General features: G+C 47.1%; 1 protein-coding gene across 4 annotated transcripts; it reads right to left on the reverse strand.

Moving 5' to 3' along the window:
* Window positions 1-465: 465 nt before the first annotated feature.
* Capg (capping actin protein, gelsolin like) lies at window positions 466-21,011 on the reverse strand. 4 transcript variants are annotated; one of them, XM_042690477.1, is made up of 11 exons: window positions 20,966-21,011; window positions 19,847-19,890; window positions 8,819-8,854; window positions 8,467-8,639; window positions 8,214-8,368; window positions 7,577-7,744; window positions 5,735-5,884; window positions 4,931-5,023; window positions 4,310-4,442; window positions 1,679-1,767; window positions 466-682 (listed from the first exon to the last, which is right to left on the reverse strand). In XM_042690477.1, the coding sequence occupies exons 3-11, from the start codon at window positions 8,839-8,841 to the stop codon at window positions 617-619; spliced, it is 1,050 nt and encodes a 349-aa protein (XP_042546411.1). In that variant the 5' UTR covers window positions 8,842-8,854; window positions 19,847-19,890; window positions 20,966-21,011; the 3' UTR covers window positions 466-616. The 4 variants fall into 4 exon arrangements, with proteins under 4 accessions (XP_042546411.1, XP_042546410.1, XP_042546412.1 ...); XM_042690476.1 differs by lacking the exons at window positions 19,847-19,890; window positions 20,966-21,011 and adding an exon at window positions 18,559-18,675; XM_042690478.1 differs by lacking the exons at window positions 19,847-19,890; window positions 20,966-21,011 and adding an exon at window positions 18,218-18,239.
* Between the last annotated feature and the right edge of the window lie 1,779 nt (window positions 21,012-22,790).

The raw sequence follows: 22,790 nt of genomic DNA on the forward strand, positions 1-22,790 counted from the left end.
AGCCCCAGGAATGACAGAAAGAAAGAAGGAAAGGAAGGAAGGAAGCAAGGAAGGAAGGAAGGAGGGAAGGAAGGAAGGAAGGAAGGAAGGAAGGAAGGAAGGAAGGAAGGAAGGAAGGAAGGAAGGAAGGAAGGAAGGAAGAAGGAAGAAAGGAAGGAAGGAAGGAAGGAAGGAGGGAGGGAAGGAAGGAGGGAAGGAAGGAAGGAAAACTGGGTCTAGTGGAGATTCATCACAGACACAACCTTCTGTCAGGGAATGTGAAGCTGAACTAAACCCTAGCTAAAGCAGCCCTGAGCCTGGGTGCCATGCACTTCCCTGTTGGGTTCACAGCAGTGCCTGCCAGCCCCTAGCACTTCCGGCACTTCTGTCTTGGTTTTGCAAAGCCAGTGCTGGCCCCTCAGAGGCTGTGGAATTGGCTTCTGTGTCTTGCAGGTAGGACATAGGAATCAGCCCAGAGCAGGCAGCACGGGAAGAAAGCTGGAGAAGGCACTTGTTTTCCTTTATTTTCCATCTGCAGAGGGTACCTCAGCACTGACCCGGCAGCCAGAGGAAAGCACGGACAGGAAGCCCAGGGGCGAGGGAAGGGACAGAAGCAAACACAGAGACCCTCTCTCCCTCACTTCCAGTTCTTGAAGAATTGCTTGAAGATAGGACTCTCGCGGCCCTGGGGCAGAATCTCCACCTGCAGGACAATGGGAGAGAAATAAGGCTGACCTGGCAGCCATCTCTGCCTCTGCCAGAGAGGAAATGGCACCCTAGGCCCAAGTCTATATGCTGTCCAGGCTAGAAATGCTCCCTCAGACAAGACCAGACACAAGATCGCAGATACAAGCTAAGAACACATCATGGGCTGGGAATGTGGCTAGAATGTGGTAGAATGTTTGCCTAGCATGCAGGAAGCCCTGGGTTCCATTCCTCAGTACCACCTAAGCAGAAAAAGCTGGAAGTGGTGCTGTGGCTCAAGTGTACTAGCTTTGAGCAAAAGCAGCTTGGGGACAATGCCCAGGCCTCAGTCCAAGACCCAGGCCCGCCAAAAAAAAATCATATCAGGTGCATGGATGTAGTTTTGGAGATGCCATCAGTTATGGATGAGCTATATGGGAATGACCTATAGAATCCTTGTGCTGGGGTGACAAGAGGCTGCAGCAGCCAGAAACAGCGGCCAAGAGGAGAAATACAAGGTTCCCAGGGTGAAAATCAGCCCATAACATATTGCCCAACATCCTCTTTAAAATAACACTTGTTTTTTTTTTTTTTTTTTCTCCTGGTGCTGATATTGGGGCAAGAATGCAGAGCCTAGGTGCAGTCCCTTTGCTTTTTCACTAAGGCTGGCACTCTTCCACTTGAGTCACTGCTTCACCTCTGGATTTTTGCTGGTTAATTAGAGGTACAAGTTTCACAGACTCTCTTGCCCAGGCTGGCTTCAACCTGCAATCATTAGATCTCAGTCTCCTGAGCAGCTAAGATTATAGGCATGAGCCACTGCAGCCCAGCAATAACACACTTGTAAACGGTGAAGGATTGAGAAGGACCTTCTCCAAGGTGGGTGTGAGAGGAGGCGTGAGTGTTCCTGACTCCTAAGGCTGTCCTGCTCCTTTTATCTGGTCTGAAGGGCAGGAGGCTTGGGAAGGGCCCCAGGACTAGGGGCTAGGGGCTAGGGGTGTGGGTGTCTCTTTACCTGAGTGTTAGGGGCATACTGCATGCGGGAGATGAAGTCCTCAGCCACTTGGAGGGCCGCCTGCCTCTCCTTCTCATTAGCTTTTCGCCCTGGATAACAGAAAGAAGATATTTTTTAAAAAGTGAACCTCTCTAATCTTCATCTATTTTTTTTTCTTTTTGGTTGGTTGTGGTGCTTGAACTCAGGCCCTGGGCACTGACCCTGAACTCTTTTGCTCAAGGCTAGTGCTCTACCACTTTGAGCCACGGAACTACTGGTTTCAGGTAGTTAATTGGAGATAAGAGTCATGTATTTTCCTGCCTAGGTAGGTTTTGAAACGTGATCCACAGATCTCAGCATCCTGAGTAGCTAGGATTATGGTCATGAGCCACCAGTGTCCCGGCTTTCATCCTACTTAATTAAGCAAATTTAAGGCAGGGAATGGTCACAGGATAGCTGACAACTTTATAAACAACTGGACCAGGAGATTCCAAGAATGTTAAGGGACTCTTTAGCAGTATGAAGTCAGTTGCTAAAGAATTTTCCCAGGAAGCTGCCAGCTCCAAGCTAAGACAAAACCTTCACTCCTGCCTTGGTCTGATCAAAATCTGCTCAGAAATATTTCAGAGAACTCTGATTGTCTCCCTTCACCTCTAACTGTGTGGTGGCAAGCTGACTCTAATTAACTCAACAAGCCAATGGTGGCTTAGTTATCATGCTAACAAAGTGCACATAAAAATGAATACCACGCTGGGCACTGGCGGCTCATACTTGTAATCCTAGCAACTTAGGAGGCTGAGATCTGAGGATCACAATTCAAAGCGAGCCCAGGCAGGAAAGTCCTTGAGACTCTTATCTCCAATTAACCACAAGAAAACCGGAAGTAGTAGAGTGCTAGCCTTGAGCTGAAGAGTTTAGAGACAGCCCCCAGGTGGAGAGTTCAAGCCCCACAACTGACAAAAAAAAAGAATATCACAACCTGGGCATTGGTGACTCATGCCTGTAATCTTAGCTACTCAGGAGGCTGAGATCTGAGGATCACGGTTCAAAATCAACCCAGGCAGGAAAGTCTATGAGACTCTTATCTCCAATTAACCAGAAAAAAATAGAGATACAGTTCAAGTGGTAGAACACTAGCCTTGAGTACAAAAGCTTAGGGCCAGTGCCCAGGCCCTGAATTCAAGCCTCAAGACTAAGAGAGAGAGCAAGAGAGAGAGAGAGAGAGAGAGAGAGAGAGACAGCACTACAGAAATCACCTACACCTTCAGGCAATGCCTGTGCTCGTAAGGAGGGCAGCTTCTCTAGGACAGATACTCTAGCCAGGCTCTCAGAGTCCTAAGAAGTACAGAGGATCTGAAACTAACCCTCTGGGTCCTTCCTCAGTGAACTGCCCAGCTCCACGCCAACCTATTAGGCATTTTCCTTCTTGGCCTCCAAGTTGCCTGTCTCTTCTCTGCTTTCTCTTTCTGCAATGGTTCCTTGCTTGAGGATTATAGACCCTTTTATGGGGCTTGACATTGGCCTTAGGGGTCACATGAGTCTCAGCAACAGAGGGCTAGTCTCACCCTAAGGGTTAATTAATGTTTCTTAATCTTTAGAAACTTGATAGTGGACTTGCTGCTCCAGGTCAGTTCCTGCAACAGCAAGTCACCACTATTACTAACCAGAATAGGAACTAGTGATTTCTCAGCCTTGGTTCATTCAACCCTATCTATTGAGCAAATGCTGTGTCATCAAGAACTTCAGGGAAGTACAGAAGTTTATAATCTGATCAGGTAAGAAAAGATCAAGAAATGACAACTAGCTGGCGCCAGTGGCTCATGCCTATAATCTTAGGAAGCTGAGATCTGAGGATCATGGTTCAAAGCCAGCCTGAGCAGAAAAGTCGGTGAGATTCTTGTCTCCACCAGAAAACCCAAAGTGGCATTGTGACTCAAAGTGGTTGAGTGCTAGCCTTGAGTGAAAAAGCAAGGAAGGAAGGGGGAGGGAGAGAGAGAGAGAAAGGGAGAGAGAGAGAAGGAAAGAAAGAAAGAAAGAAAGAAAGAAAGAAAGAAAGAAAGAAAGAAAGAAAGAAAGAAAGAAAGAAAGAAAAAGAAAGAAAGAAAGAAAGAAAGAAAACCACAGAAAAGTGCCTGGATACTCAGGATCTTTAGTTTCAATATTTTCCTATCGTCAAAGCCGGACAGCCTTCTGCCCAACAGCATTTCTTTCTAGTTGATAACATCTCTTCCCAAAACAAGTTCTGCTAGTTTTCTTTGTACCGCATAAAGTGACAATTTATCTAAAAGTTACCTCTGTCACACCTCATGACAAAAATCTTTGGTCAGGGGACCAAAAGCTCTGGAGGCCTAGGAAAGGGCTAGGACAATGATTCTCAAAGTGTGCTCTCTGGGATTACAGGGCACCCCTTGGGAACCTGTTAGGTATGCCTGCTCAGGATTCACCTCCAAAAGTGAATCTCTTGGGCAGTGCCCAACAATGTGTTGAAGCAGGTTCTGTGGATTCTGAAGCTGGCTTTACTTAGAGAGCCACCACCTAGATTTATGGGGTGGGAGTGGCCACCAAGGGGCAGGCTGATCCATGCAGTGGAAAACCTGTTCAGCTCAGGACAGCTACAGAGACCTCAGGCTGGTGGGAAGGAGCCACACATACCCTTCCAGATGTAGATCTTGCCACAGAGCCCATTGTCCAGCACAAAGCAGTCATCGGGGATCAGCAGCTCCAGGGCAAAAGGGCTGGAGTCTGCCACCTTGGTCAGGTTCATCTGTCCAGTGGCGTCAGAGACCTAGGAAGGACAGGCAGCATTCACATCCCAATCCTCACCTGAGCCCAAGGCTGCTGCCCAGGCCTGCCTCTTCGGTGAGCCTCAGCCCCATCACCGAGGAGCAGATGGTAGAAAATAAGCCCTGAAAAGCAAACCCAAGGTGCCCTTCTCCAACCCATCACCTCCCCACACAGCACCCAGGCCCTAAATTCATTTCAGAATGCACAGATTTAAAAGAATTAAAACTCAGTCCTGGCTTGAAACCTTCACTAAGAAGGGACCAGAAGTGAAATGGCATTTATCACCGACCATCTCCCCAACTCCCACCCCTTTCCCTTCCCCTTCTCCCTCCCGCCCAATACCGATGTCTGCCTCAGCAACCCCTGCATAAAGTCCCCTGGTTCCTAGATCCACCTTCCCACATCCTCCTCTTGTCTTCAGCCCCAAGGCCCCCTCAGCTGCTCTATGTAGGCTCCTACCCCCTCACTGGTCCCAGGGGAAGGCCCCACCTTATACAGAGCTGCAGCCTGTGCATTGGTCTGGTCAGCTGTGAGGTCTTCTTCAGGGTTGCCCTCCTTCAGAGCAGGCTTGGGGCCCAGAACCTACAGGAACCAGAGCAGATCAAGTAGGGTGGGATTTCTGCCCCAAAGCTTCCAAGCCATCACATCCAGATTAGATGTGTGTGTGTGTGCTGCCATAAACTAGAACCTTTCCCTTTTTTTCTGCCCATGGTGAGTGCTCACTTACACCACCCCTCAAGATCTGCCAGAGTCTGTCAGACTTCTCCTGCTGGGCTGGATTTGAAGTATAATCCTCAGATCTCAGCCTCCTGAGTAACTAGGATTACAAGCATGAGCCACAGGTACCCAGCCCACATTAGATTTTTAAGATAACAAATTAGATTTCTTTTCAATACTATTTATTTCTATAACATATCCATTGCATGACCAATTATAGAATGTACGATATATACACTAAGACTCAAATACTAGCAATTATTTCTCAATTGACACTGAATTACCATTTAAACTATAAATGTAGCTCTTTCTCAGCATGCTCCTATGGGGTACATTTTGTCCCACACTAGCGCCCCAAGCAGAAATGATCCAGGGCTGAGTCCACTCTACCCATACCCAGGGTGCTTGTCCCAACTGTGCACCTGGAGGGGCTGCTTATTCTGCATCACACAGAAACACTATGTGAGCTAGTCATAGCCCCAAGCAGTGCCCCTACCATCCTCTATCTGCCATCCACACACTTCTGGCCTATCACTGCTGCTGGCCATCTGGCCATCCACCCCAGTATTCTCCAACCTGGATCATCTCGGTAGGCTCTTCCCCATCAGTGATGATCTCCACCTGGGCCTTGCCCTGCCGCTCACTGTCCCAGATGGCCAAGGCCAGGTCCCTCGCCTTGTTGCGCTCCAGGATGTTGGACTTCCCACCACACCAGGCAAAGATGTTCTGCAAGGAAGCAAAGAGTCCAGTCATAGCCAGCTGCCTGAGTCCTGCCCCTGCTCTCCTCCCAGAAGAACTGTCCCCAGAGGCAGATAATCAAGGAGACAGAGGCCTCAGAGAAAAGCAGTGACAACACTCTGTGAGAGTGCTTTTTGCCTGTCACTTCTCTCACCATTTTCTTTTTCACCACATCATGTCATATACTTAAGCATATTTCTCTTTTCTCCCTTCTCTTAAAAGTAAGCTTCAGAGAAAAGATGTTGTTATTTTGTGTCAATCCTGGGGCTTGAACTCAGGGCCTGGCACTGTCCTGAATGTTCTTGCTCAAGGCTAGAACTCCACCCACTTGAGCTCCACTTCCATTTCCAGAGTTGTAGGGGTATGTGTGTGTGTGTGTGTGTGTGTGTGTGTGTGTGTGTGTGTGTGTGACTGAGAGAGAGCCCAGGGCTTGTGTGTGTGTGTGTGTGTGTGTGTGTGTGTGTGTGTGTGTGTGTGTGTGTGTGACTGAGAGAGAGCCCAGGGCTTGAACTCAGGTCCTGGGCCTTGTTCTTGAGGTTTTTGTTTTTGTTTTTTACTCAAGGTTAATGCTCTACCACTTGAACCATATAGCTCTACTTCTGGTTTTCTGGTTGGTTAACTGTAGATAAGAGTATCACAGACTTTACTGCCCAGGTTCACGTCAAAACACAATCTTCAGCTCTCAGCTTCCTGAGTAGCTAAGATTCAGCTATGAGCCACCGGTGCTTGGCTTAAGAGATGTTTTCTTTTGTATTGTTACCTGGCATTCACCCACTGCTAAAACAGAGCTGGCACATATTTAGATACAAAGTAAATCTGTACTGAATGAGTGAGTAAGAGTGAATGAGGGGCTGGGAAGGTGGCTCAGTGGTAGAGTGCTTGCCTTGTATGCATGAGGCCCTTGGTTCAATTCCTTAGGACCACATTAGCAGAAAAGGCCAGAAGTGGCATTGTGGCTCAAGTGGTAGAGCACTAGCCTTGAGCTAAAGAGCTGAGGGACAGCGCCCAAGCCCAGATTTCAGGCCCCAGGACTGACAACAACAACAACAACAAAAGGCAAATGAATGGGCTGGGAAGGTGGCTTAGTGGTAGAGTGGTAGAGTGCTTGCCTCGCATGCATGAAGTCCTGGGTTCGATTCCTCAGTACCATATACACAGAAAAAGCCAGAAATGGGAGCTGGGAAGCTGGCTCAATGGTAGAATGGTAGAATGGTGTGTGTGTATATATATATATATACACACACACACACTAAAGGACAATTATCTAGGCCCTGAATCCAAGCCCTAGTACTGGGACACACACAAAAAAGAAGAAAATATTCAGAAAAAAAAAAAACACTGCATCTGAACTGAACAGACTTTTTTTTTCTTTCTTGTTATTGTTCCCTAAACAATACAGTAAAACAACTATTTTAACAGCATTCACAATGTAATATTAGGAGTCATGGAAAATATAAGAGACTTGAGCATCCGTGGATTTTGGTGTCCCTGGTGGGGCTTGGAAATGATTCCTTGTGGATGCTAAGGGCTAAATATAAGGACTTCCTCTCATGCTTGCATCGATCCACTGGGAATGAGAGGGGTTACAGCTTCTTGACTCCTCTCCATTTTCCCAACTCCAGGCCCTGCCCCCTTCAACTATAGTGCCAACACAAGTGCCCGGTCTGGACATCTACCCACATGGCCCAGGTCCAGGATGAAGCAGTCCCCAGTGTTGAAGCTGTCCCAGCTCAACGCCCGCTCGGTGGCACGGATGTTCTTTTTCCCTTTCACCTGGTAGAGTTTCTTGATGACAGCTGGGGTGGCACCGGAGGCCGTCTTGTGAAATGCTGACTCAACACCTCCTTCCTGCAAACCAGAAGGCTTGTCTGAGTTGGCTGATAGACCCAGGTCCCTCTGCACCCCTTCCCATTGGAAGATGGGAAGAAAAGGGGAGAAACATGATTGAGTGTACTGGGGAAGCTCTGACAGAGTACAAACTAGCCAGAAACAGGGTTGAGCCAGGTGCCAGTGGCCCAAGCCTATCATCCTAGCTACTCAAGAGGCTGAGATCTGAGGATAACAGTTTGAAGTCAATCCTGGAAGGCAAGCCCATGAAACCATATCTCCAAGTAATCACCAAAAATCTGGAATTCGAGGTATGGATCAAGTGGTAGAGCAAAAAGCCAACAGGCAGAGGCCAGGCCCTGAGTTCAAGCTCCAGTACTAGCACTCACACAAACACACACACACACACACACACACAAATAACAGAAGCAGAAGCAATGCTGACTCTGAGAGAAGCCCCAAGGGTGGGTGTGTGGAGGTGGGTTCTGACCTGGTATTTGAGGCCCTTTGGGAAGTAGCTCATGAAAAGGTCAGACTCATTGCCCTGCACTTCACGATGTTGCACAGGCCTCTCTCCAAGCAGGGTATTGAGGTGCACAGCTAGCACAGCACAAGCCCCCTGCTCATCCCGAGATGACTGCTGGCCTGGGACAGGTGGGAGGGGACAGGAAAAAGCCTTTGAGAACCATGCCAGCCCCCACCCCTGCCCAGGCCACATCCCTCACTCAGCCCAAACCCTTTACCTATCCACAGGTGCAGATGAGAGAGCTCTTCTGGGCCATTGTGCAGCACTAGGTAAGAGTCTCCTGAGAAGAAGATGCCCTGGTTCTCACGTGCCACAGGCACTGGCTTTAGCTTCTCCACTCGCCATATGTGCAGGCCAGGATCTTGTACCGAGGCTGGGAATGGAGAGCCACTGTGGGAAGGGAGAGAGGGTTGGCAGTGTCCAGGGCCCACAAGGAGAGACCTGGCTCAAGGAGAGACCTGAACAGGCCTGGGCCTGAGGTCTGGGAATGAGGACAGCAGTGCAGAGGGAGGAAAAGCCCTTGAAGAGAATATGGGAAGAGGATTGAGGAGATGGGACACACTACCTACCTCTGGGGGATTGGTGTGTACATACTGTTTCCAGATCTGGAAAGAAAGAAGCCATAGTTATCACAAAGGCCACAATAATTGCCTCTTACACTGGTCTGGGGAAGCCTGTCCAGGAGGCCAAGTTTTCATCAACTAATATATATATATATAGATATATAGATATATCTGTATATATATATATATATATATTCTTTATATATACATATACTTTGTATATATTTATACATATTCATCAACTACTTTACATCTAGGAGCCCAAGAAAAGATTGTCCTGGCTTTATTACACAGGCAAAAAAATAATAATAAGGCAGAGACAGTAAGACCAAGATCACATAGCTAGTGAGGGTAGTTCATGGAAACTAGATCTCAGACCTCTAGGCCAGTGTCTTCTTCCTGCCATGACTTCTCAGACATTCTTCTCATCTATCCTGAATCCTGGATATTGTGTAAACTTGGGGTATAGATTTCTGACTAATCACTGCTTATATTAGAAAAGTTTAAAATCAGCTTGGCACCAGTGGCTCATACCTGTAATCCTAGTAACTACTCAGGAAGCTGAGGTCTGAGGATCACAATTCAAAGTCAGCCCAGGCACAGTGGCTCAAAGTGGTAGAATGCTAGCTTTGAGCAAAAGAGCTAAGGGATGGCACCCTGAGTTCTAGCTTGCCCTGAGTTCAAGCCCCACAACTGACCCCCCCCTCCCAAAAAAAAAAGATGTATTTTACTCTACCTCCCTCCGCACATAATTCTACTCACTGCATCTGGCTCCTCCCTTGAGATCCACCACCACAGTTCTTGCTAAGATCATCAATGGCCCCCACAATACAAAACCCAGCTAATATTGTGTATGTATGTGTGTGTGCGCGCGCACATGCGCACACATGTGCATATGCACACACACCAATACTGAGACTTGAACTTAGGGCCTCACATTCTTGCTTATCTTTTTCACTCAAGATTGGCGATTTACCACTTGGACCACACTCCACTTCTGACTTTTGGAAGAAGTTAATTGGATATGAGTCTCACGACTTTCCTGCCCAGGCTAGCTTTGAACCACAATCCTTAGATCTCAGCCTCTTGCCTAGCTAGGAATACAAGCTTGAGCCACCAGCGCATAGCAGACACAGTGTGATTCCACTCATGCATGGAATCTAAATAAGCCAAACTCACAGAAACTGAAAACACATAGATGGTTGTCAGGGGCTGGAGGAAGGGCAAAAAGGTAGACTATTCAATGGCATGGTTTCAATCTTCTAAACACCTGCTTCATAATGATGTGAGCCCACTTAACACTACTGAACTGAAAACATAAACAAGGTACATGGTCAACATCATTAAACAAAAAAAAAAAAAAAAAAAACAAAGTCAGCCCAGGCAGGAAAGTTCATGAGACTTTTTTTTTCTGTTGGCTATGGGGCTTGAGATCAGGGCCTGGACACTGTCCCTGGGCTCTTGAGAGCTCTACCACTTTGAGCCATAGTGCTACTTCCAGTTTTCTAGTGGTTAATTGGACTTAAGAGTCTCATAGACTTTCCTGACGGGGCTGATTTTAAATTACATTTCTCAGATCTCAGCCTTCTAAGTAGCTAGGATTACAGGTGTGAGCCACCAGCAGCTGACTTGTAAGACTCTTATCTCAATTAACTACCAAAAAAGCCAGAAGCGGAACTGTGGCACAAGTAGTAGAGTGCTAGCCTTGACCAAAGGAAGCTTAGGAAACCAGGCATGTCATGCCTATAATCCTAGAGGCTGAGATCTGAGGATTGTGGTTCAAAACCAGCTTGGACAGGAAAGCCCTTGAGATTCTTTATTCTTTTCTTTTCTTTTTTCTTTCTTTTTTTTTTTTTTTTTTTTTTTTGTGGTCAGTTGTGGGGCTTGAACTCTGGGCTTGGGTGCTGTCCCTGTGCTCTTCAGCTCAAGGTGAGCACTCTACCACTTGAGCCACAGCACCACTCCCAGTTTTCTAGTGGTTTATTGGAGATAAGAGTATCACGGACTTTCCTGCCCCAGCTGGCTTTGAACCATGATTCTCAGATCTCAGCCTCCTAAGTAGCTAGGATTACAGGTGTGAGCCATAGGCGCCCAGCTGCCTGCCCTTGAGATTCTTATCTCTAATTAACTACCAAAAAAGCCAGAAGTGGAGCTGTGGTTCAAATGGTAGAGCACTAGCCTTGAGAAAAATAGCTCAGAGACTGCCCAGTCTCTGAGTTCAAGCCCCAGGACAGGCACCAAAATAAGTAAAGAAAAGAAAGAAAAGAAAAGAAAGAAATTAAAAATAAAAAATACTGCTGGCCCTGGTGGCATACCCTGGTAATCAACAAGGAAGATCTCGAGACAGGAGGATCACAAGTTTAAGACCACACACACACACAATAAACAAATAATTAAATTAAAATTAAATGAAAAATTGGGAATGCTCACTCCAAAAGAAACAAATTACCTGTGTTGTGGCTCAGAAAGTAATACCCCAGGGTATGGTGTACTTTGGTTGTTGAGTACTCTAAAGAAGTAGTCTCAGGGTCTCCTGACCATCTCTTTTTCTCCAGCTGCAGGAAGGAACTTTCTATGAAGTTCTCTTTTTTTTTTTTTGGTCCGGTCGTGGGGTCTGAACTCTGGGCCTGGGCGCTGTACCTCACCTCTTCAGCTCACTTCCGGCTTTTTTCTTTTTGTTTATGTGGTGCTGAGGAATCAAACCCAGGGCCTCAGGCATACAAGGCGAGCGCTTTACCACTGAACCACCTTCCCAGCCCCTCTATGAAGTTCTCTTATCTGACTAAAGAGTTTCTTCTGTAGAAATGCAACTGTCAAGTCCACTCCCTTTACACATACTTTCTCACTAAATAGAGAAGATGAACTTAGAGGAAAAGGTCTGATACCCTGCCCAGAGTGTGCCACAGCAGCCATCTATCTATTCTTCTGAAGCTGTTACCCTAAAGGCTTTATTTCTGCAGTAGCCAACCTTTGTTGTCATGTGTTTCTTCTCCTCAGCCTCCCATAGTCAGTGGCTACTTCCCCCTCAGAATCCCAAACCCCTATGCCTTTCTGTAACTCAGCACCCTATTAAAACTTCAACTGGAACAATACATCAGTAGCTCACACTTGTAAACCCCGGGAGTCTGAGATCCAGAGGACAATCTGAAGCCAGTTGAGACTAAACAAGTCTGTAAGACAGTGCTAGCTGTGAATAAGTGAATGGAGTGATCACGGGCCCTGAGTTTAATCCCTAGTATCAGCATGAAAATAAATAAATAAGCCAAGTGCCAGTGGCTCATGCTTGTAATCCTAGCTACTCAGGAGGCTGATATCCGAGGATTGCAATTCAAAACCAGCTGGGCAGGGCTGGGAAGGTGGCTCAGTGGTAGAGTACTTGCCTTGTATACATGAGGCCCTGGGTTCGATTCCTCAGCACCACATAAGAAAAAAGAAAAAAGCCAGAAGTGGTACTGTGGCTCAAGTGGTAGAGTGCTAGCCTTGAGCTGAAGAGCTGAGGAACAGTGCCCAGGCCCAGAGACCAGGCCCCATGACCGGACCAAAAAAAAAAAAAAAAAACAGCTGGGCAGGTTTTAACCACTAAGATATCAGACAGAAGTGGTGCTGTGGCTCAAAGTGGTAGAACACTAGCCTTGAGTTAAAGAGCTCAGGGACAGCACTCAGGCCCTGATCTTCAAGCCCCACAACCAACCAAAAAAATAATGATATCTGGTGGTTCATCCTAGCTACTCAGGAGGTTGAGATCTGAGGATCACGGTTCAAAGCCAGCCTGGTCAGGAAAGTCCGTGAAACTCTTATCTCCAATAAATCATCAGAAAAACGGAAGTGGCGCTGTAGTTCAAATGGTAGAGCACTAGCCTTGAGCTGAAGAGCTGAGGGACAGAGCTCAGGCCCAGAGTTCAAGCCGACAAAAAAATAATAATAATGATGATGATGACCAAATGAGGTTTATCCCAGGAATGCAAGGTTGGTTTAATCTCTGAGATTCAACCGCCCTATTAATAAACATATATGTGTGAAGCATATTTGTGTATATGTGTGTGTGTGTGTATTATATATACTACCAAATATAAATTCCAATACATGTAGAGAAAACCATTTAGCAAAATTCTATATATCCATTTTGATTTTTAAAAAAAGGGGGGGGGGGCTGGCCATGGTAACATCCTAGTACTCAGCATTCCGAGGCATAAAGATCGTGAGAATGAGGCCAGCTTGGATCTCATATTGAAACTGTGTCTCATTCCCAGGCATCAGCTATCACTTCTGAGTGCTTAGCTTGCCTCCAGTACTAGGATGATGAATGCCATCATTATTCTGTAGGTCAGCAGGGCCAAAATTCCTTGGACAAAATATATTAGAACGGGGAGAGAATTCTAAAGGCAAACATCTTTAAAAACTCATTATCTTTTTTTTTAATTCAAAAAATATAATCACTACAGTTTCATTCACTGTCTTTTCTATGTTCCCATTGTTAGCTGGTTTCTTGGTGGGAATGAGGGGTTAAAATGTAGAGACTAAATTCCAGCAAGCACTTAATATAACACATAGGTCCATTCAACTAAGGTTTTTGTTCATTTGTTAGTTGGTTGGTTTTGTTTTGTTTTGTTTTGGGGGGGTTGCTAGTCATAGGACTTGAACTCAGGGCCTGGGGGCTTCTACTCAAGGCTAGCATGAACCACAGCTCCACTTCCAATTTTCTGATGGTTAATTGGACATAAGACTTGCCTACCCAGGCTGACTCAGGTCTCAACCTCCTGAGTAGCTAGGATTACAGGTATGAGCCACCAATGTCCAGCTCAGTTAAGGTTTTTATAAGGCTCTCTGCCTCTGTGGTGTTGGATTAAGGTCTGGGGAAACTGAAGGTGAAAATATAAAGTAGAAAATAATAGCTGAGCACTGGTGGCTCATGCCTGTAATCCTAGCTACTCAGGAGGATGAAATCTGAGGATCACAGTTCAAAGCCAGCTCTGGCAGGAAAGGCCATGAAACTAATCTCCAATAAACCACCAGAAAACCGGAAGTAGTGCTGTGGTTCAAGTGGTAGAGCACTAGTCTTGAGCTGAAGAGCTCAAACCTCATGACCGACAAAAACAAAATTGTAAAATTAGAAGACTTTTGTTAGGAAGGTGACTCAGTGGTAGAGTGTTTGCCTTGCATCCATGAGGCCCTGGGTTCAATTCCTCAGAACCACATAAGCAGAAAAAGCCAGAAGTGGTGCTGAGGCTCAAGTGGTAGAGTGCTAGCCGTGAGCAACAGCGCCCAGGCCCAGAGTTCAGGCCCCATGACCGACAAAATAATAATAATAATATTAATAATAAATAAATTAATTAATTAGAGGACTCTTGGAGATTGAGGCTGCCGGAGGGGAGAAGAGACTCTGAATGGTAGCTTGAAGAGCAAGGTATTGAGTCTGAGTAGAAAAGAGAAGGGGAGGCAGAGCCTTAGTAATAATGGCTATGAAATACCATCTGAATTATGACTTTCCATTATCAACCTAAAAATAGTGGAAGGCATTTTTCTTTTCTTTTCTTTTTTTGGTGTCACATTTCCCTGAGACTGGGAGTCAGTCAGGGGGCGGGGAAGAGCTAAAGTTTCTTCATCCCACATAGGATCACATGGTATGCCCACATCCCCTGCTACAGACAGCCCACCAGCTGGTGACTCAGGTGGGAAGTGGTAGCCGCCCCACCCAAGCTGGCAGGAAGAGCTCAGAATGAGAAATGGAGTGAGCCAATTGCCAGCCTTGTCATTCTGTTCCTGAAATAAGAACTTAGGACAAAATTAACCCACCTTCCTCAGACATTTCAGGATTCTGATGAAAGAGGTTTGGCTACCAGCTCCTTCATCACCCTAGCTGCCCAATAGAATTACCTTGAGACCTTATATAATTTTATCCACTCACAAAGGTTCCTTGTCCAAAAATCCCTCAGGCTTTTGAATCTTCTCCTAGGCCCATCAGTACACTTCCTTGCAAAATCCAGTTTGGGCCAGTTTGCTAGGCCTGTTTAGTCACAAGTCCCTATCCTCCTTCCCTCCACATTCAGTCATCTCCTCTTCTGACCAGATTCACTTATCTTCCACTCCCCCTCCAGGTGATTTCTGATCAACCTGGACAAACTTCTTCTAGAATCCTGTTAAGTCAGTTTGGACAGAACCTTCCTTACCCCTACCATTTCTTTCAGTAATTTTCCACTCCTTGACCCCTTACTCTGCTCCTTAGATAAAAATTCTCACTTGCAGGGATGGGAAGGTGGCTCAGTGGTAGAGTGCTTGCCCTGCATGCATGCGGCCCTGGGTTTGATTCCTCAGAACCACATAAGCAGAAAAAGCCAAAAGTGGCACTGTGGCTCAAGTGGTAGATCGAGCCGTGAGCTAAATTGCTCAGGGATAGCACCCAGGCCTAGAGTTCAAGCCCCACGCCGGACAAAAAATAAAATAAAATTTCTCACTTGCCCATGCTGTATTCAGCATTAAATACAGTCTCTCTCCCAAACTCAAGACCCTGATGCTACGGTCCCTACACCCGGGGCATCATTCTCAAAGTCTTTATTGTGCATTTTCAAGTATTACTACATTTTTCCCTAACAGTACCCATGCCCCCAGCCTAGAAAATCTGCCTCCACAGTTCTGAAACATGTTTGAAGTGATCTCAATACTAGCAGCATATTCTGTAAGAATAACATCGAACTCTTGGCAAACTGAATCATCTGGGGATCCTTAAAACTCCTGATGTCTAAGTGAGCATCAGTGACTCAGTTCAAAGCCTGCCCAAGCAGGGAAGTCTGCAAGACTTTTATCTCCAGTAAATTACAAAAAAAGAAAAAAAAAAGTGGAGCTGTGACTCAAGTCGAGTGCTAGCCTTGAGTCAAAGATGCTCAAAGATAGTGCCTAAGAGTTCAAGTCCCAGGACTGGCAAAAAAAAACACAAAAAACCCTCCTGATGCCTCAAAGCCATTTTGGGTTAGCTAAAAATCAGACTCAGAGCCTAGCTACCAGTTTTTGAGAAGTTCTAGAGCAGGGTTAAGGATCCTGCTGCATATCCTGACCCTCTGTCCAGGCTCTTCCAGAGAAAAGGTCCATCCCAACATCTGGCCTTTCAGTCTTTCCTCCTTGTCCCAGCCCTTTGGCTCATCAATGTTCCCAAGTATCTCGCCTCCATCAAAGTCCAACATCCCCGCAGGCCCATATCAAGCCCCAGCGGTCTTAGGAATCTCTGGGCCATTTGGTGTCTCAGCTTCCTATGGAAGTTCTCCCACCCCTCTCTGCTAGGAGCACACACTTCAGCCCCTGTGTGCTGGCTGGCTGGCTGGAAGCATGTTGGGACTGTTTCATGTCTCCAGAACCTGATACCTTGGTGCACTGGTCTAGCAAGCAGACTATGACAGAGTCTATTCAATTCCATTCAAGGCCCATGCTGGGTGCTCTCCAAAGGCAGACTTCAGGGTGGGGGGCAGGGTCAAGAATACACAGAGATGAAAAAAGGCCCAGGCCTTGTGGCCTCTTTAGATGGCACAGAGACATGAGGAGCCAACCATCTAATGAACCTGCCAACTTCCCCCCCCCCCCAGGGGAATGTCATAGAATCACAGATGTCAGCCTTAGAAGGAGCCTTAGTGCTGATCTAGTCCTGATCTGAATCTGCCTCCCAACATAGAACCTGTACATGCACAGCACTTCTGTAATAGCCCTCACCAACCATTCTCTTCTTGAATGCTCTGATGGGAAACTTATTTATTCTCTCTCCCCCCCCCCCCTTTTCCTCCCCCTCTCCTTCTCTCTCCCTCCCTCTCCCCTTTCTCTCAGGGTTTTGTGCATGCTAGGAAGTGCTCTGCCAATGAGCTTCAGCCAGCTCCTTTCTAGATCTTCTGCTCTTCCATAGTGAGGAGAGTTAGGCACTGTCCCCCCTTCTACCAGACTATAAGGGAGGGCCTTTGGAGCAGGAGCTAGATTCTGTTTCTCAGAACTAGATTCCACATCTAGCTAAACCTCTTAGTGCCTACTACCTTGCAGATACTCAAAGACGTTTATTGTTGTTGTTGTTGTTGCTGTTGTTGTTGTTTTTTTGCCAGTCCTGGGGCTTGAACTCAGGGCATTGGGTTCTGTCTATGAGCTTCTTTTGCTCAAGGCTAGCACTCTACCACTTGAGCCACAGAGCTACATCCAGCTTTTTCTGTTTATGTGATACTGAGAAATCAAACTCAGGGCTTCATGAATGCTCGGTAAGCATTCTACCACTAAGCCACATTCCCAGCCCCAGTTTAGCAGTTCTTAATGAGCTCCAGTTATTACACCAGATGGAATCTGAAGGACAGCCCAAGATTTTAACAGGCAGATATGGACTGAAGCAGCCTTGGGGCAGAAAGCTGGGGCTAAGTGTCCCATTAAACTGTCCAGGGCTTCTCAGGAGCCATCCAGAGGTGCCTCTCTGGGATCACGTACTCTTTTCCCCAGATCCCAGCTCCCAGCCCTCCAGCTCCACCTCCATCTCCTTCCTGCCCTGCCTTCAGCCAGATCTGCTGGGAACTATTAAACCCCATCCTATACCCAATGTTTGAATTCATATGGTTACGACTGCCACATCTCTCCACAAACTCTCTGCCACAATGCTGTCTTGGAGCCTGGGAGAACCAAATCTAAATTCACCACTAGGCTGGTTGAGGGATTCGGCATTGAAGTCTGACACCCCTTCCCACAGGCTAGGATAAAAGACTACAAGTTCCTCCATTGGCAGCTTGGGCACAAGCCAGATGGCCCACCTACAAACCCGCAAGACTGCAGTCAAAGAAGGCACCTGGAGCCTGGCATAAGTGTGCCAGGGCGGCATCATCCTTAACTCAGTTTCAAGACCCTGGCAACCAGCTCTCATCTGTGTCCCCCTAAAGTGTCCTGGACAGCCCCCAGCTCCCTCTGCTGGCCACTGATGGGAAATGCCTTCAACTCAAACCACTCACCTTTGTCATAAATACTGCCCTTGCTGCAGACCTCAATTAATCTGAATCATCTCCCACCCTCTTCCCTCTCGCCAAACACACCCTGCCATTGCAAAAGGGTAACCTGTAGATTGAGGGCCCTACCATGAGTTGACATGTCTGCTAAAAACAAATGCTATAAGCTTCAATCTCTGCACAAAGAACCCCTTCCCCTGTTCCCATCCTGCCCCCTCTCCCGTGACAAATTACCCCCAGGCTCCTGGCCTGACTGATTGTATTCTCTGTGCCTAAATAAAAGAAGACCTCAGTTGTAAAAGAGTGCATCTTCGTCTCTCCAGTCTGGCTGGAAGATTGGCAGCCCTCTCAGGCTTTAACCCTGAATAAAAGCCTGTTCTGATCTGTGGAGGTTTCTGGATTCCTTCGTTTTCTCCTCCGCATAATCATTCCTTACAGCCACCTCCCACTTTATTACCTCTGACACCACTTCTTCCTGCTCCAGCGTCTTGAACTGCTTCTTTCCAGCTGCTCCACCCCAACTTCTAACTTCCCCTTTTCTTTCTCCTCCAGCCCCACCCCATCCACCCCCTCCAAAAGGAGGCTCTGAGCTTGGAGTCTGGCAGGTCTAGACAGAGCAGAGCGCGCCTGGAACCCAGGCTACCAGGCTACCTGGTCATAAGTGCGCAGGGCGAGGCCAGAGGTCCCCACCCCAGCCTTGAATAGTGACCGGTTTCGAGTAAGGCAGGCCCAGGTGGCATCTCTGCATGTAGAGCTCACAAGACACCCTGTTTCCCACTCCCCAGCGCCCCCACTCACCAGACCCAACAGGCACGTCTGTACAGCCCCTGATGCTCCGGGTTAGTCACACTTCCTGGGTGGGGTCAATGGCTCCACAGCACTTTTTCCTCCTCCCCCTGACTTCTTGTCTGAATGCATTTGACTGTTTTTTTTTTTCTTAAAGCTCAGTGCTGAGGGCGTGGCTGGGGCTCTGACTTGTTCTTTGTGGTCTCCTGCCTGCCCCAGACAGTTCTGTTGCTAATCAGTCACCAGATGTCCACAGATGTCACAGAATCTGAGCGCAGGGCACTCAGGAACAGCCATAGAAATAAGCAGGGTGCAGGCTGCACCTGGGGGCAGCCAACCCTCCTACATCACAGTCTTGTCCCAGTGGCTGGCTCTGCAGAGGATACTGAGGCCCTGTGAACACAAGTGACCATCCACAGTCACACTCAGAGTAGGAGGCCAGTCAAGATAGTCTCCCATCCCCCTCGGAATCCATGGAGAAGGGCAAAATCTGGGTAAAGCTCCAGGAAAAAAATGAACACCCAATTATGCAGCCACACAAGCGTGGCTTACTGCCCAGGATGCTGGCAGCCTGTTGTAGAAAACTGTGGGTCAACCTCTGGTTCCAGATAGAGCTTGGTGTGGAGGGTCAAGGTTTCTACCCTGGCCCTGGTAATTAAAATTTGGACCAAATCTTCATACTTAGTCAACCTTCAAACCAAATTCTAGCAAGGATTTAGCCTGGATGTGGTTTTTGTTTGGTTGGTTGGTTTTGTTGTACTGGTACTTAGGCTTGAACTCAGGGCTTTGCATTTTCACTCTGCTTTTTCCACTCACAACTGGTGCTGAACACCACCTGTGGGATTAGACCTCCAAGCATCTCCGTGGCCTGTTGACACCAGTTTAAGCACTCTCACTTAAGCCTCATCTCAGTTCTTTTTGCTTTTAGGCATTCTGTTTCCTTTTATTTTTCCATATTGAGTCTCATGTTTTTGCCTGTTCAACTCAGCTGCAAACCTCTTACCTTGGCCTCTGGTATAGCTAGGATTACAGCCATGAACTACCACATCCTGGATCTTTTCTTTTTACTCAGATTTGGTCTTGCTACATTAGCCTAGCTGACCTTTAACTCTAGATCCTCCTGACCCAGCCTCCCTAGTATTGGGATTACAGAGAGTCATGGACCACCATGCCTGGTTCCAAAAGACAGATATTTTGTATTTAAAGTTGGAATCCCAGGAAGGCCTTGTTCACACAAGCACCAGAGGCTGGGCAGACAACCTGGAAGAAAAGTTAAGAGCTGAATAGTTTGGCTACTTACCAACTGTGCTTTCTCAGGTCAGTTACTCAACTTCCTGTAGCCTCCTTGTAAAATGAGCATACAGAAGAATATGAAGATTAACTGAGAGCCTATAAATAATAAGCAACTAATAGATGCTCAACAAATCTAGGCTTCTTTCTCTTCAGGTTGCTATTTATTTCATATCAGCAACAAAAGTTTTCTTTTGGGGGAGGGTTTGCCACAATGAGAATTTGTGAGGGGATCCTAGTAAGTGTACCTAGCACCTCTTGTCCCCCATTTGCCAGTTTAGTGAATAGTTCCAGGGGAAGAGAGTTACAGTATACCCCTTCCACACCCCCCTTTACCTCCCTCTGAGGTTGTCATACTGGTTGTACCAGTGTGAACCTGGGTAGCTCAATTCTGTGCACCCACCCAGGGGACAGGATGAATGGGGATCACTGTTACCTACACTGAGGGTCTCTCCAAGCCAGAGGAAGTCCTATCATCACAGGAAGGGAGGAAAAAAAAAGAGAGAGAGGATGACAAAGAAGCAGAAACATACTGGGGCAGGCCAAGCAGCCCGTGGGTTTCTCCCCAGCCCCTGGGAACTCTAAAGCATATGTTAATAAATAATCTGCAATCTCTAGAACTTGTTTTCTTTTCTTTTTCTTTTTTGGTGCCAGTCCTGGAGCTTGAACTCAAGGCCTGAGTGCTGTATCTGAGCATCTCTGCTCAAAGCTAGTGCTCTCCTAGCCACTTGAGCCACAGCTCCACTTCTGGATTTTGGGTGGTTAATTGGAGATTAGAGTCTAACAGGCTGTCCTGCCCAGGCTGGCTTCAAACCACCATCCTCACATCTCAGCCTCCTAAGTAGCTAAGATTACAGGCCTGAGCCACCAGTCCTCCCTTTCTCTTCCTCCCCCCCCCCCTCTCTCTCTTTCGACTCAAAGTTTACTCCCACTGCAGTCTCCCCAAAACAAGACAGAGTTTATCTCCAAAGAAGAGAACACTTGGTTCGCATGGCCTCGCTCTCTCCGGGCCAGGAGCTTGCCTCCAGGTGTGGACTACTAGAAGACCCAGAATCAGTGAAGCCCCACCTTTAAACCCCACAGGCCGACCTCGGGTCTCAAACCAGAAGCCTAAGCGCCTGCTACTTGCCTGCTGGTGCTGTGGCTCAGGCCATCCCCAGCCACCGCCCCAGGAGATGAGGGGCGGAAGCACCACAGTGAGTCAGAGGGAGGGGCTTGGCCGGCCAGTGCTCCGGATCTGCCCTCCTGGCCACGCTGAGACCCATACTGTGGGGCGCTGAGGGGGTGGGGCATGCTGAGGGTGGGGCCTGGGGAACGCTAAAGTCCAGCATGCCACTCGAAAGCTTTGTTTCAGGACCCGCATAAGAGATGGCAGAAAGTGTGTGGGGAGGCCGGGGTAGGAGTCCACACCTCCCTTCCCAACTGTCACTGCAAGTCAGCTGCTCCTGTCAGCTGTTTCCCCTCAGGTCCTTCTCTTCCTTCTCTCCTCAGGCCCACCCTGCTTCTAGTCGTGAAAACCAGCCGTGAGTCCTTTCACATGCAACAAGCTATATCTTACTTTAAAAGAGAATTTATTTCAAAATATAGACTCATAAAAACCTGCCAAAAGTACTATAAAGTAACCAGGTGCTGGTGTCTCATGCCTGCAATACTAACTATTCAGAAAGCTGATCTCCAGAGCATCACCCTTTGAAACCAACATGAAATGCCATCTCCAAAATAACCAGCAAAATGCTGGGCTGGAGGCATGACACAAGTGGTAGAGTGCTAGCTAAAGAAGCAAGCCAGCCAGCAAGCAAGTGATAGGCCCTGAGCTCAAACGCAAGGGCAGTAGATAGACAGTACCAAACACACACACACACACACACACACACACACACACACACACACACACACACAACACGATGGATTTTGAAAGCATTCTGCTAAAACAGCCAGTCAACAAAGAATCACACATTGTATGACTCCATTTACAGAAATATCCCAAACAAGCAAATCCATGGAAATAGAAAGTATGTTAATAGTTGCCTACAGATAGAAGGAATTCAGGAGGATGGGTGGGAAGAGGTGGCTGCTAATTTATTTAGGGTAATAAAAATGTTTCAGAAATATATCGTAGTGATGGTTACACAATCCTAAATGTACTAAAATACTGATATTACACTTGAAATGAGTGAATTATATATAGCTTATAACAAGCAAACAAGGTTTAGTAAAAAAAAAAAAATCTTCATAACCTTAAATGGTAAAGCACCACTGCTCCTGCACCCCACTTTTTTTTAATGGTCATAGGGCTTGAAGTGAGGGCCTGGGCACTGTCCTTGAACTCTTGCTCAAAGGCACTCTACCACTTTGAGCCAGAGCTCCATTTCTGGTTTTCTGGTGGTTAATTGGAGATAAGAGTCTCACATTTTCCTGCCCAGGCTGGCTCTGAACTGTGATCCTCAGATCTCAGCCTCCTGAGTAGCTGGGATTACAGTGCCTGGCTGCACCCCACTTTTTATTGAAATAATGTGGAACCTATCCACCATCTTCACGTAAATAGGACTTCTCACTATAGTAAATGTGCCTCCCCCTTGCTTTTTGTTGTTTGAATTCTTTGGTACTAGATTTTAAAATCAGGGCATCTGACCTATTGGGGCTACCACTTAAGCCAAGTCCTTAGACCTATCCCAAATTCCCTTTTTAAGAAAAAGTACCACTCTGTGGCACAGACTGCCTCGAGATTGAGAGCTTCTTGCTTCCATCTCCCTAGTGCTGGTGTTCACCACTCCCAAAACCCAGCTTGTACTTTCCCTTTTAAAATTTAGCTCCCCAAGGCCTCGAACTTTTCTTCAGAGGCTTGAGTTCAGATTGTAATAGGTAGAATCTACCAAACACTTCACTCATAACCTGGGTAAAAGAGTTTACTAACCACGGGCACGCGCACACACACACACACACACACACAATCC

Source organism: Dipodomys spectabilis, unplaced genomic scaffold (assembly GCF_019054845.1).
Source record: "Dipodomys spectabilis isolate Male_0828 unplaced genomic scaffold, ASM1905484v1 ptg000137l, whole genome shotgun sequence".
NCBI classification, from domain to species: domain Eukaryota; kingdom Metazoa; phylum Chordata; class Mammalia; order Rodentia; family Heteromyidae; genus Dipodomys; species Dipodomys spectabilis.